General features: G+C 48.6%; 1 protein-coding gene across 1 annotated transcript; it reads right to left on the bottom strand.

The window, feature by feature from the left end:
- Positions 1-4270: 4270 nt before the first annotated feature.
- Positions 4271-10662, bottom strand: LOC123160887 (DNA repair protein RAD4). Its single transcript, XM_044578734.1, has 13 exons — positions 10378-10662; positions 10151-10272; positions 9397-9705; positions 8961-9053; positions 8601-8696; positions 8402-8503; positions 8112-8161; positions 6876-7607; positions 5937-6102; positions 5635-5829; positions 5411-5560; positions 5118-5327; positions 4271-4782 (listed from the first exon to the last, which is right to left on the bottom strand). Exons 1-13 carry the CDS (start codon positions 10442-10444, stop codon positions 4399-4401), a joined length of 2676 nt encoding a protein of 891 aa, XP_044434669.1. The 5' UTR covers positions 10445-10662; the 3' UTR covers positions 4271-4398.
- Between the last annotated feature and the right edge of the window lie 5039 nt (positions 10663-15701).

Genomic DNA, 15701 nt, shown 5'->3' with positions numbered 1-15701 from the left:
CAAAGAAGTAAGCCGTGGGCGCATCACCCTTAAGGGTCTAGTTAATCGTGCCCCTTGTTGCCAATAAACTTCCTCCTGGCGGTGAATATCTAGAAGCGCCTTCTCAAGGCCGTACCGAAGCTGCCAATCGGCCTCCGAGAGACCAGCACTATCCGCACGGCTGTCAAGGTCGCCAAGTTGGGCACCCAGCCTAGCTTTGTCACGCCTAACCTCAGCAAAATGATTCTTAGACCACCCTCTAAGGAATTTGCGCAGGAAGTAAGAAACATGGTGCCAGTCATCCATAGGACCAAAGGAGCGATGAGGGGATGTGAGACAGTCCAAGATCTTCCGGGCCAACATGCTGGGGAACCCCTCCACTAAGAGCCAAGATGCATCAAATTGGAACCTTTGGCAGCCTCTAGGCCCAGATCCATCGTCCAAGATTAGGGGAGCGTGGTCAGATCCCACAATGGGAAGGACACGAAGAGAGACCCAAGGAAAGAGGCCATCCCAGGCAGGGCAGATGAAAACCCTATCAAGAACAGAGCGGATAGGGGAAGCCTGTCGGTTAGTCCAAGTGTATCGGGCCCCAACCCTAGGAATTTCACGAATGGCCGCGTCCCTGATGAAATCATTAAAGGCCTCAGCCAAAGTCCAAGAGAAATTATCGGAGCTCTTATCAGAAGGATATCTTAGCAGGTTAAAATTACCCCCAATCACGAGGGGTAGCTGGCAAGAGTTATTTTATTATAAATCTCGTCCAAGAAGATATAAGACAAGGAATGATCGGCCGGGCCATAAACCACCATGAACTCAAGAAGTGAATTGTGGGGTCGAAGGGAAACTACCGTACTAGCCCAGTATATGCCATGATCAAAAGCAACAAAATCAAAAAAATCATTATTTGTGCCCAGGAGAAAGCCACCCGACTGACCAACAGAGGCCACAGAATTCCACCTGAATCTGTCAATCCCAACAATAGCCGAAAGATCACTAGAGGAGAAGGAGGGTTCGAGGGTCTCAACAAGTCCAATAAAGTCAACTTTTTCAGACCGCACTAAATCTTTGAGCTGGTCCCTGCGCCCCCTAGCACAGAACCCTCTGATGTTCCAAAATAAGGCCTTCATCTGAAAGAGAGGTTTTTAATTCTAAGACTCGACCTGCACGGAGCCTTGCAGATTTTAGCGCGTTTCCCAGCCCCACGTTTCTGAACCGGAGGCACCTGACACCTGTCAGCCTCCCCCACTGCCCCCCCGGCCACAACCAAAGGGGCGGACACCCCAGCCCCGGCCTCCTTGGCCTTCGCAATGTCAGCCTGAGCTTTCTCGTTAGCTCTGATAACCTCAAGTAAAGAAGAAGGGGAGCCCAAACTAGATTCTAAACAGATCCCCATGTCATCTAAAATCTTGAAAAGCTGCTCATCAGACTGGGAAGGTAGAACTAATCTAACAGGAGACGAAGACAAAGAAGGGGGAGGCGGCGGAATACAGTCCGAACCTGAGGGGGGAAGATCCCGCGCCGCCGCATGCCGAGACGCCCGGTCCACCACACGTTCGCCACTGTTGGAGACACGGCCACTCTTGCGGGCGGTAGAAGCAGGGGACCGAACAGGCACAGGAGGGGCGACCAGGAGAAGCAGCCGCCGAAGACGGGCCCGAGGCCGCCCCCAAATCCACCTCCAACCGGCGGCAAAGCCCAGTCGCGGACTACCTCGAATCCCCAGAGGCCCTGCTCTTCGCAGAGAACTTCTTCACCGACGATTTCTTCCTCTTCTTGGCCGCGGACGGGCCCGCCGGGGGTAGGTCTTCAATGCCTGACAGCGAGGGGGAGGTGGGGCGAGCAGGGAGGTTAGAGCATGCCGCCGAAAGAGGGGTGCCCTTCGACCCACCCGTAGCCGCCGCCCCACCACCCAGCCCTGGCACCGAGCCCTGGACCCCACCACCCGCCGGAGCCGGAGCACAATCTTTCATCAGGTCTTGCTCAGCAGGAGACAACCCATCCCACGCAGACTGGGTGAAGCGGGGATCCGTGCCATGCATCGAGTCCTCAAGGCCCCCATCACCATCCTTGCTTTTATCATCGCCGCCCGAGGCCAGGGGTGGAGGTGGAGGGGGAGGAGACACAGGGCCAGGAGCACCCTCCACCCGGACCCGAAGACGAAAACCACCCGCCGCCGGAAAGACATCGATAGATCCACGAATGCAAATTGGGTCCACGCACCAAACCCGAAGCCGAGCTGGTCCAAGGACGGACAGAGAGCCTTGATCCACCTCGATGGGTTTCCCCAGAAGCACCCCAAAGGCCATCAGAAAGGTAGAGGTGCGCATGTTGGGAGGAATGTCATCCACCAACACCCACACATCAGAAAGAGAGGCAATGGCCTTAGACCCAGAGGAGGCGGCTTTGACTGAAACCACAAGATTATTTAGAGGGAGCGTGAAGCTGGTGCAAGAAGACATCATGCGAAGACTCTCTTTAGATGGAAATGTGGCAGCAAACTCAAATTCAGAAAGCTGGCGAATCTGCCAGTCCCACCCGCCTTCGTCCCACAACCGAAGTTCATCAAGGAGGGCCTGAGGGGAGATGCGCTTGTCCTGGACTGAAATCACCCCAACATTGGAGAGCGAGGGATTGGGAGCAACAGAAGGAACCTCCTTGTCCAGGGCAAAGAAGGAACAACCAGGGAGGCCGATCCCGTAATGAGTGAAAGAGGGAGGCTTGACACGGCTTTGGCAATCCACCGTTAGGTGGCCGTCTTCCCGACAGATGAGACAAAACGGGGGTTCTCACAACGAGACTGGAAGTGGCCAGGACGGTGACACGCAAAGCAGGTAAGGATGGGATTGGAGACCTGGGATTGGGGGGGTTACGGCCAGCGCCACGAGAGGGAGGCGGAGGAAGGATACCATCGCCAGGGAGGCCAGCACCAGCACCAGCACCGGTGCCACGTCCCGCAGCAGCACCGAACGAGCGACGGACAGGGGCCCCCGACTCGCCACGGGGAACGAAACGAGACGGGCCGCCGCCAACCACCGCCGGCGCCCGCGGCAGCCCACCACCCAGGGGGACAAGCGAGGGAGGAGACGAAGAAGGCCTCGAGGAGCCTGCCCGACTCCCCCTTGCCGCCTGTTCCCAGGGGTCGGCCGCGGCCACCGGGGCATCAGCCACCTGGGGCGGAGGGACCGCCGGCCCGGATCCAGAAGCACGAGGGGACGCCACGACCGTCTCCGACGAGGTCCCCGCACGCGAGGCCTGGAGCTTGGCACGGAGCGAGGCCTCGTACTCCAGATCTGCATCGGCATCACCAGATCCGTCCCGCCCCCGCTTGAGGCCGGAGACAGCCTCACTGGAGGACCCGCGGGAACGATCCATCGCCGCCACCGTCGCGAATGGGAGAAGGAGGGGAGGGGGAGGAGTAAATCTGACGAAGCGACGGATAGGGAAACGGAGCCGACACAAGTAAGAAGAGGAGGCAGGAAACCCTAGAAAAGGAGGGACCGAACCCTTCCGGACCCATATATAGCCAGAGCCAGCCAGGCCAGGCTCACCAAGGTGGGCCGAAGGGAGATTGGGCTGAGACAGAGCCGGCCTCGACCCAGGGGCCACAGAAAGAAGGGGGGGATCAACCGAGGAGCCCAAAGGAGTCGGCCCAGGCCCACCCGGCCCAACAACAGCCAAAGGAGCCCGCACCGAAGCCCGGGGCACCAGCACCAACCCCGATCCCAGATCTAGGGTTGGGACCGGCGTCGCCGCCGCCGAGGAAGCGAGGACCACCGCCGACGGCGAGACAGGGCAGGCAGCCACCGAAAGGGAAGCAGCCGGCGAATCCAACACAGCCACCCCAGGGCTCACCAGAGAAGCATCCGACGACCAGGAGACAGCGCGCCGGCGGCTGCGAGCAACACGGTACCAGCCATCCGCATCCACCCCCGCCCCGACTGGCCGACCCCTACCACCCGGAGCAAATTTGCGCCGGCGACCCGTCGCCAAGATAGCCGACGGCCCACCCAGCGGAGCCAAGCGAGGAGGGGGAGGAGCCTCAGAGTCTGAGCCGGAGTCATCCGAACCGAGAGCCCAAAACCTATTGGCCCGGGGCACATCCAGGGCCGCAGGGAAGGGAGGGGGAGACGCAGGGAGGGAGGGGACGGACCTCGTCGCCGACGAAGAGCCCGGAGGAGAACTCGAGGAGGAGAGGAGGGAGGAGGACACACGGGGCGGGGACGCCAAGGAGGGGGAGCCGCAGGCCGGCGCCGCCCCCGGAGAGGGGAGCGCAAGAGGAGAAGAGAGCGCCATTGAATGCTTGCTGCTCAGTGGATGAAATTAATGCAGCAAAGTATTGTACCGAGAAATTCGATCAAATGAAGAGGCTCCCTACACTAGGCAGTCGAATTAGTACTACATTTCCGGTACAAGTTGCTACAATTCCTCAACTTGGAGCGAAAAACCACACGGGCAGCGTTTCGTCCGCACAAACGTCTCTTCGTCGAAGCTCTGGTCTTCCTCAGGAAACTCATGCTCATGGTCAGGACCAGAGAAACAAGGATCTGGCAGCCGATCCGCGCGTGGACGATGATTGGCCGTGGTCGCTCCGGAGCATCGACTATCACTGGTGCTTTTCTGGGGATTATCAACTTTAGCTGGTCTCTGTGGCGCAAGCGCTGCCGAGCGCGCATTGTAGGACTCTTTCAACCGTTGTCTCGTTACAATAGAACAGAGCAGCTGATACCACCTAGACAGAGCCTGAGCTTCCTCCTGCTTCCTTTCCGCAGCCTGTCTCCGTTCCTCTTCTTCTTTGCACGCCTACCAGGAAGTGTTAACCAAGATTACAAACATGTCACATCACCTTAAGTGTGGAGCTTGAGCTCAAAACTTCTCACTACAATAACAAAAGGGCACTGCCAGTTCACCAAATACTATCCTTCATACTGCTACATTTGTAAGCCAATACATCTATGAAACATGCTACACAATTTATGCTGGTGTTTTTTAGGCATACATGTGAGTTATAGATCTTCAATAACTTTAATCTTGGTCAACAACATTACTAGGTTGTATCAACGATCTTGTATATCTTATTAACAGAATAACTGGTTTCAGTCATGGAGAGTAAACCAAATGCAGTATCCTCGACATACCTCCAAAATGGCATTTTTAAATTCGGCACATACAACAATTCCGTCAAAAATTGGAGCACACCGACCGCTTCGGTAATCAAATCCAATCATGGCAGGAGCATAGTCAATTCCAAGCCTCTTTGCAACCTGGAATATTCTTGGTTTACTCAAGTGTACGGTACCGGGTGGAAGGCACTTCTCTGACCATACATCAACTTGGCCACGCTCATTCTTTGGAGAAAAATTTTAGTCAGTATGTAGGAAGCACAAAAAGAAATACTGATGGTTACTAAATAGCAAGTGATGCTCATTACCTTCGGCACAATGCCATTTACAGCACCAGGAAGTTGCAGGGGTTCGAGTTGCCATTTACCATATAATTCCGTGGTTGCCTGAAGTTCATCTTCGTTGCTATTGGATTCACGCGACTGGGAGTTGAAAATCCTCTTTGGTCGTGTGACAATCTACATACAACAGAAAACAATTACTCCACCTGTGAAAAGACAAGAGAAACAAGATAAGCCGATGCTTCTGTTACCTTTGCAGGCAACTCGTTTTCTCTGACTTGCAGACCCTCCGTCAACCATCCATGTCTTGATTGTAGTGTTTGAACACAAGATCTAGGATAAACAGGATGCCCCTTACAGAAGCCAAGCACTGGACCCTTGGGATGAAGAACTTGGTTCTTGTGCAGCCACTTCTCAAGAGCATATAGGTGATGGTCTCTGTAGGCCTAAATGGTTCCATAAATAATAATCAAATTAAGATAACAATTAATTTTGGAAGAAGCAGGGCAAAGTAAGTTATATTAATCTCTCTTAAATCCTGTATCAGCTGTACCTGTTGATTGGTAGGAAGAGGCTCTGTTAGGGCCCTGGTCTGAAGTTCCATATCTTCAGAGTCATTAGTTGCTGCCAATTCAAGCTGCTCTAGTGGTGCCAAAACTTTCTCCCACCACTCTTGATTCACTCTTCCCTGGACAATTCTGTGCCACTGCAAGCAATACCTGTAGAGCATGATTGTTATGCACGTGAAGAATTGTTATGCACATGTAAACATGTAGTACATGCACAAAAGAGCACCAAGTTACGGAAAGGATCCTCAAAATCTCATTTAGGTTGTTCATCCTTTAAATTAGGAAGATATCTTTTAGTTTTCGGCCTTAGCCCATGAGCCAATTAGACATAAGATATATGATTAGTTGTTTAGTTTGGGTTATTAGGCATCTATATTAGACCCCTTTATGAGAAATTAATCCAGCGAGTAGATAGAAGAATAATCCATCTACCTTGCCTCACAGGAGACAACCCCTCCCTTGCCTCTCTCCAAAACCCTACCCCATAAGAATTTCCTTAGTCAAGAACGCCAGTGACAGAGCTAGATATCTGCTAGTACATGAAAACAGTACAGAAGACCTGTTTGGTAGGTGCACAAATATTACTACCTTGGTCACCTGAAACATATATTTCTGGCTCTGTCCCTGAACCTTAATAGCACAAATTGAATGTTTGCGTTGGAAAAATCGTAGAATTACTGATATTTGCCAAGTTTAAGACTTACTAGCAATACAGTGCTCCAAGTCATTCGGTTCAGACTGAATTTGCATTACAGGTTGTTGCATTAGCAAAACATAAATTCAGTAATCATGCCTACAGTATTTCACATTAGTTGCATTGTCTGGTTTGGCAAGTAGAAGGTCTAGTAAAAACCGAAGGCATAACTAGTATATATCGCTGTAACAGCACATAGAAAAACTTGTAAATTCCAAAGGAGGCAAACCTTCTAGTCACATCTTTAGCACCACCTCCAGCAAAGGCAACAACGTATCTCAAAGGCTTCCTGCAAACGGCAGAAGCAGCTTCCACTTTTCTTTCACCGTCAATAATATCATTTACAACATCAACATGCACCCATTTTCCAGTCAATGTCTGGCCACCGCAGTATACCTCAGCCCAATATAATGGCGGTCCACTTCTCGACCAAACTGCACTTGAGTTGGACGCAACTTCTGCATTTTTACGTAATTTCTTCAACGGCGTAGAATCTAGTAGGGTGCCAATTGACTGACTGGATGTGGCAGCTAGCTTTTCCTGAATTTCAGCTCCAGTGGCCGAAAGGGCCATTTGCAGTTGCAACTCAAATTCCACATCCCCTTTCCTTTTTGGTATTTCAGCATTACTGGATGTGAATGAATTTGGACTGCTGGATGATTCAGCTTTCGATGTTGATGCATATTGATCTGCCTTGCAATTTGACAAGTTTTTAGACAAACTCTTGCAAGCTGATGTTCTTTTCAAATTTCCAAGATCACCTCGTTGCTTAGTCCTACTGAAGCTATGTTCCGTATTAACTTCTAATCGAGCCGGAGAAAGAGTATTAAACTCATTATGGCCTGCAGCAACAGAACTACATGGTAGTGCCCTTGTAGAAAGCCTAGTTCCATCTTGATTTGGTGTCCCCATTGCTTTAGCATCAGGCTTGAGTCCAACAACATCCATATTTGTAACAAACCTACAAGATGTACTTAGGTATGGCTCAAGATGGTAAACAGAAACACAGTATAATGTAGTAACCCCCCTGATTCTTGCTTAATCTTCATGGGAACTTTGATAGGGTTGGAGAACTTACGAGAAATACTTATAGAGGATTAACTTCAGAACTGAAACCCAAGTATTTTATCAAGTCTAGCTTCAAGCGAACACTGATGCCTAATTGCCACTTACTGACTTTCAGCCGTTCTCCTGAGCCACATTTTCTTAAATATATTTAAAACATGATTCTTTTAAAATTACACACAAAATAGAGAACATAAAATTCAGTTCTCAGCACTGTAAATTAACTAAATCATACATAGCATGCAAAATGATTACTATTAATATGCACCTGTATGGAACCAAATTTGGAACTAGAAGGACATCAATATGATGTATCGTGTATGATTACTGATGCAAGATGTTAAGATATGGGGATATGCCTAAACTAAAGCACACAATTAGTTGCACGGTGCTATCATACCTAGCTGTCAAGTTGAGTGCCCTAAACAGTGCCACTGATAGTGCACAAACCTGCATTGCAAACCATTTGTGGGTCAGTTTTACAATATGCTGCTTCAGAAGATAAACTCCATTTATAATGGAACATAGAAAATAAACTGTGGAGCAAGAAAACATGATTACTACCATTCATTTTTTTTCTAGTTTTCTTAAATCTGAAAAAACTTCAAGGAGACATAATGTCAGCCTATATAAGGAATTCAGGACGCTAATTTCTTCGCAAGCAAAATATTAAGGGGGGCAATACAGTACCTCTTCAGCAGTGCCTTCATGACTTTGAAGAGCGAAAGCGATATTTGATTCAAAAGACCCCTTGTCAGCAGATCGTGCAATTATACAGAAAGTACGATGGAACTGCATGCACAATAAATGTGTTTTAAGAAAGAAAAAAGAACATGTGGGAATTATTGTTTCATGTAATAAATACATGCAAGGCCCAAAAGGGGCTTACCCAGCTCACAAGACTACGTAATTTATTAGCGTCCAGTTTCAGAGTGTCTACGCCATTCCACAGTAAGTGCTGTGGTAAAACAGATAGAACTGAAGCCTGGAAAGAAAATTTAGAACAAACATGGTTTAGCTTGAAAGATGCCTCAGTTCAGTACTCCCTCTGTAAAGAAATATAAGAACGTTTAGATCACTATTTTAGTGATCTTAACGCTCTTATATTTCTTTATGGAGGGAGTACTTCGGAAGAAAGATACCTCCAGTCACCAACATTAGCATAAAATAAGTAAAAAAATCTTGATATTTCATCATTTTGAAACATGAGCAATCTAAAATGGTATAAATGGATACCAATATAATGCACCTGGATAAGAGGATCATTGCAGGCCTTGTCAATTACCCTACCCCTTGCTAGCAGGCAAAGTAAATGGACCTTGTGCATGAGTTCAGCCAACTCCTAAATAAATCGAAAAGTAGAATTTGGTAAGATCCTAACAGAAAAAAAAGTAGTAGTTTGAAGTATAATACAAAGAAATGGGAACTGGTGCCGTTTTCACAGGATGTGGTTCAAGGCTTTCTTGTGACCAGGCTGCAGATGCAGAGCATTACACTACTCAACAAACAAGCTGATACCTGGAACTCCTAGCAGTCAGCACACATTGTAGGCCACAGTCACAAACACAAATTCATTTCACAGGATAAAGTGGTAACAGGTTAGAAGCTAAATGCAAATGTTTATGTGCACGTGGAGGCAGATGCCTTGATTAATAAAAATTTCTCCGCTCGTGAAAATGTTTTACCTTCTCTTCAGCCGTATGCCTTCGAACACTCTTCTTTTCAGTTGATGAAGGTACATCAGTGAACTCAACAGTGACCGTCTCACCAAGATCATGGGAATAACCCTCTTTGTATTCCACCGGAGAGACATGCCCATCCTCCCATTCCATGCCAGCTCCATCATTATCACCAATTGCCTCCGGCTCTTTTTCCTCCAGTTTTTCCTTTTCAGAACTCCCCACGCTGCACCTTTTTTTACCAGTATCATCATTCCGTTCGGTATTGACTTTACCTTTTTTGCGTTTGATCCCCAATGCGGATTCCAATTCCACCTGAAGTGATGCATAAGCAAACCCCATCAAGGAATACATAAGTTTGCCTTCCATGACTAAAATCGACCCTAAGCTGTATTTCCCTCCTACGATGGAAATAGGAACTATTTTCAGAACTGAACACCAAGTTTTCCTCTCTTTTTTTACTCAAAACTAAGAATTGCTATAATTCTTCAATTTCATGGGTCATGCAAAAACTGGAACACTTTCAGTAGGCAAATCGTGTCCTCTCAATTAATTTGTATCTAACGTTTCAGCTCATTTAATCTGAATGTTGTACAACCATCTTAATATGGGAGAAATACAGGTATAAGTAAAATAAACACAAAACAACGATGATCTTGTAAAGAAACACATTAGAACATCCCTAGCTCCATTATCTACACAAACAGATTCCCCCTTAATCCCCTGGAATCATAACACCCAAGTTGGCGCCTTTTACTACCTGCCCAGCAACCGGCATTTGCACTCTCGCCTTGGTGGCGGGGGATTTCCCTTTCGCGGCGGGCGAAGCTCTCCGGCGATTATTGGCGCCGCCGGCCCCAACCTCCTCCGCTCCACCTCTCCCTGCAGGAGGAAGAACAATAGCTTCAGCGAAAACACACGATGGCAAACAAACTACTCCATTAAATAAGAGGGCGGCAAGGAGGGCCGGACGGAGACAAGCAGCACCTGAGGAGGTGGGGGGCGAAGCGGGTGGGGGTTTGGGCTCGCCGCGGGTCTGGCCCCTGGTCCGCATCGCTAGAGCCTCTGGTCTTCTTCTTCTTCTTGGCGGCAGGGAGGAGATGAGGGGTTAGGGGAAGCGGAGATGGCCCCCGGCCGCCGTTAGGTTTAGGGAAGCGGAACGACGGCGGCCCCGACCGGAGGTGGTGCTGGCCGAGTGAGTTTCGCGCGCCGCGAGGCGTCGTGGGTCTCCTGGGAGGGGGAGGGGGCCCGACATGGAGGCGCGTGGCAGATTTTGCTCCTTTCTTTTCACGGGCTTTCAGCAACATCAAGCCGGTGATCCTTCAAAAAAAACTGTATGATTTAAAAAATGCTCAGAATTGAAAAATATTCCCTTCTGAAAAAATGGTCGGAAATGGCATAAAAAAGGTTCATATACTTTTTTGAAAAATGTTCCCATTGTTCAAAAAAACATAAATGTTTAAAACACATTTCTGTTTTTTCAAAAATATGCTATAACTTCAATAAATGTTCTCTTCTTAAAAAAAATTGTGTGTTTTAAAGCTGGCTAAAAACATAGAAAAAAACTACTCCAAACGTTAATGGAAAGACATCGCTTGCTAGTTTTTTACAAATCGCTCACTCACCGCTTGCTAATCAGCGTTAATGGGCCAGCCCACTTGACGCACAGAGTGTCAAACAAGAGCTCCCGCAAAAGCATTAGGCCAACTTCAAACGGGAGACCCAAACCAACATGACATTTGATCTTTTTTGTTCGTTTGAGTCTCCAAACGGACAGGCGGATACGAACAGTGCACCCAATGGTGATGCAATATGACGATCACCACCCACAACTTTTTGTGTTTTACTCGTGCATATTATCTACGCATAAACTTGGCTCTGATACCACTGTTGGGAAACATAGCATGCAATTTCAAAAAACTCCTACGCTCACGCAAGATCTATCTAGGAGATGCATAGCAACGAGAAGGAAGAGTGTGTCCATGTACCCTCATAGACCGAAAGTGGAAGCGTTAACTTAACGCGGTTGATATAGTCGAACGTCTTCTCGAATCAACCGATCAAGTACCGAACGTACGACACCTCCGAGTTTTGCACACGTTCAACTTGATGACGTCCCTCGAACTCTTGATCCAGTAGAGGCACGAAAGAGTCGATGAGTTCCGTCAGCACTATGACGTCCCTCGAACTATTGTTGGTGATGTGATCCGCGCAGGGCTTCGCCTAAGCACTACGACAATATGACCGGAGTAGTAAATGGTGGAGGGGGGCACCGCACACGGCTAAACAATTGATGTGCCTTTGGGGTGCCCCCTGCCCCCGTATATAAAGGAGGATGGGGAGGCCGGTCGACCCTAGGGGGCGCGCCAAGTGGGGGGGTCCCATTAGGACTCCTAGTCCTAGTCGGCTCCCCCCTTCCTTCCAACGAAGAGGGGGTAAGGGGAAAGAGGTGGAGAGGGAGAAGGAAAGGGGGGCCACGCTGTAAGGGCATATTTATCCCCAAGATGTTTTGGTGATTGATGACAATGCTTTTGCGGACTAATCGTGTGCGTTGAGTTCTTTCAGAGTTTCATCCTTTTGGCACGAGACGATTACTTCCCCTCGGTGTTTTATTCAAGACGGTGTAGCTCCTTCGTTTATCTGCTGGTGGTCTAGTTTCGTAGGAGTCACCGTACTATTAAGAGGGGATCCGCTTTGGTAAGGCTAGGGTGGAATCAACACGTACACATCCTTATCACACCCGATGCTTCTTTCCGCTTCATTGGAGCTATCCTTCCTAATTTGTGCCTGCCTGTCCTGTCCCAGCGGTAGTACCGCGGTCCTCAGCGGTAGTACCGCCGAAGCACGTCAAGCGGTAGTACCGCTCCCCGAGCGGTAGTACCGCTTGTGGACTTCGGTCGTAGTACCGCAGTGGTTCCGGGCTACTACCGCCTCAATTCTCGACCGCTGTTTTTCGTGTCGGGTTTTACGGTACTAGTAGCGGCAGTAGGGGCGGTAGTACCGCCAATACTTCTGCGGTAATACCGCTCTGTGGCCAGGACCCTGCATCCCTCGTCAGCGCGGCAGTACCGCTTATCAACGGTAGTACCGCCCTGCCCAAGCGGTAGTACCGCTCTGTGCGTGGCTGTGTGGGGGGTAACGGTTGGATTGTTTCCCCCACTATATAAAGGTGCCTTCTTTCCCAAAATTGACTTACCTCTTCCCTCAAAAGCTCCATTGTTGCTCCAAGCTCCATTTTCGCCCGATCTCTCTCCCTAGCCAATCAAACTTGTTAATTTGCTCGGGATTGGTTGAGAAGGCCCCGGTCTACACTTCCACCAAGAGAAATTTGATTCCCCCCACTAATCCCTAGCGGATCTTGTTACTCTTGGGTGTTTGAGCACCCTAGACGGTTGAGGTCACCTCGAAGCCATACTCCATTGTGGTGAAGCTTCGTGGTGTTGTTGGGAGCCTCCAAGTGTTGTGGAGATAGCCCCAACCTTGTTTGTAAAGGTTCGGTCGCCGCCTTCAAGGGCACCAATAGTGGAATCACGACATCTCGCATTGTGTGAGGGCATGAGGAGATTACGGTGGCCCTAGTGGCTTCTTGGGGAGCACTGTGCCTCCACACCACTCTAACGGAGACGTACTTCCCCTTAAAAGGAAGGAACTTCGGTAACACATCCTCGTCTTCACCGGCTCCACTCTTGGTTATTTCGTGCCTTTACTGTTGCAAGCTTACTTGTGTTGTATCTATTGCTTGCTTGTGTGCTAGTTGTCATTGCATCATATAGGTTGTCCACTTAGTTGCATATCTAGACAACCTACTTTGTCGCAAGGTTTAAATTGTTAAAGAAAAGCTTAAAAATTGTTAGTTGCCTATTCACCCCCCCCCCCTAGTCAACCGTATCGATCCTTTCAATTGGTATCAGAGCCTCGTCTCTTTATTAAGGACTTTGCCGTCCGAAGAGTATGGTTGACACCAACGACGGTGTGGATGAGCACTCGGTGTGAAATCCTATCTCGTCTACGGCTGAAGGGGGAACCTCGGTCTCACATGAGGAATTCAATGTGGCTTTAGACACATTGAAAACCTCCATGACGACCGAGGTTAAAAGCATGTTTACTGATTTCCTAGAAGGACTTAAACTATCCACCTCGCCGATGAAAGTGGGTGATCCCACTAACAAGGTGACGGATGCCAACTCCGACAAGGGGGAAGCTAATAGTGAAAAGGGTCCTTCTACTAGTGGTAGAAATGGCACCGGCATCTTCGCCCATGTGGAACCTCCTACTTATGGTGGACCGATTCCCTCTACTCATTTAAATCATGCCGGTCCTCCTCCTAAGATTGTGAAAAATGAGGATTTTGATGCTTGGGTTTATCGTTTCAAGCGTCATTTAAAACATGTGAATACTAATCTTTGGAGAATTATAGAAGAAGGTTTCTATCCACATGACCCAAGCAACTTCACCCCTCGAGAAGCCGTGGATAATCAATTCAATGAGAGTGCTCTCTTCATCATCCAAGATGCAATCCTTCCCGAAGATCTCCCTCACCTTCGACCTCATTCCATGGCTAAAGACGCATGGCAATGTGTTGTGTCTCTCTACCGAGGAAGTGCTAGCATTCAACGCTCCAACTATGAAGTGGTGCAAGATGAAGCCGATGAGTTTGCAATGAAAGAAGATGAAGAACCTCGTGAGCTCTTTCGAAGAGTGACCAAACTCGCGATCGCACTCCGAGATCATGGGAGCAAGGACACAGATGACAATTAGATCAAGCACAAGTTTCTCAAGGCCATGATGCCCTACAACAAGGCCATGTCCTCCATCTTCGTCAAAGACCGGACTTCCACTCCATGACCTCAAGTGAACTGTTGGATGAGTTCGTTGCAATGAGCATCTTGGACAAGACCGCCGACAATGTGGTGCTCCGTTCTCAAAGGGCAAAGAAGCCCAACCTTGCCTTGAAGGCCAAGGTTAGTGTGGAAGAAGAGGAAGATGAGGAGAGCAACCCCGAAGACACGAAATATGATTATCATGAGAACATGGCTCTTGCCTCAAGACAATTTTGTAGCAAGAAGAATACAAGACCCAACTTCAACAAGAACAACTCAAGTGGCCTCAAGGGCAAGCAACGAGTTAGAACTTGTTTCAACTGTGGCAATGTGAGCCATTTCGTTGCGGATTGTCCTTACGAGAAGCGGGAAGACAATGGTGGCAAGTTCATCCGAAAAGACAAAGCCAAGTCCTTCCCCAACAACAACAACTTCACCAAGAAGACTCCTACTCACGGGTTGGTAGTTCAAGAAGAATACTGTGAGGATGACGATGATGATGAAGATAGTGAAGCAATGGCTATGGCATCCGTTGCCATTGCCACAACTCCCCGGGTGTCTCTCTTCGATTCACCCAACGAGAACATCACCGCCAAGTGCCTCATGGCTAAAGCCACCAACAAGGTAACCCCCAACATCAAAACCACCATTATTCCTAATCCTTCTTCGATGGTTGGCTTTGATGATGATAAGGGTTCTAATGAGGAGGTAAATGAATTTGAGTCCTTCATGAGTAAGCTCAAGGGCAAATCCAAGAAGCACTTCGTTGCTCTCTTGGAACAACTTGGTGAAGCCAATGACATGATCGAGGCTCACGAAGAAACCATCTCTAAGATGGAAGGTCATAGTCGTGACTATGCCAATGAGATATCGGATCTCTCTAATGCTCTTGAGGAAGAGTGTGGGCATCGTTTGGCTCTTGAGGAGTCACAAAACGATGACCATGCCAAATTAAAGAAAGATCTTGATCATGCTCTTGTTGTGTCTCGTGTACTAACTTCCGAGAAGGCTAAACTTGGGGTTGATCATGCTAGACTCAAAGAGGAGTTTGATGTACTTGACAAGGCCCATAAGGTCTTGAAAAGTGCTCATGCAAACCTCAAGGAGTCTCATGCTCAACTCCAAGTTAAGCTAACCAAGGAAAAGGCCACATTTCCTCACTTGGTATTAATTGATAATGCAAATGCTACTAACCCGTGTTGTGAGCATGTGCATCTTGTGGAGGAGAATGCCAAGATGAAGGATCAACTCGAGAAAGGTCTTGTGTCATGCATACAAGGTGAGAAGAACCTAAATGACCTTTTGAGTAATCAAAAGGAAGTTGTGGGCAAGGAGGGAGTTGGGTTCTCACCCAAGTCTAAGAACAAGAAGAAGAATGAGAAGAAGAATAACAAGACCAAACGACCTCCCCCGCTTAAGCAAACTTTTGTGAAGGAGGGAGAGGGTGCTCCAAAGGAGAAGAAGAACAATGCGAAGAGTGGTGAAGCCAAA

Source organism: Triticum aestivum, chromosome 7B, assembly GCF_018294505.1.
Source record: "Triticum aestivum cultivar Chinese Spring chromosome 7B, IWGSC CS RefSeq v2.1, whole genome shotgun sequence".
Lineage (NCBI taxonomy): Eukaryota > Viridiplantae > Streptophyta > Magnoliopsida > Poales > Poaceae > Triticum > Triticum aestivum.
This window is presented reverse-complemented; position numbering and strand designations above follow the sequence as displayed.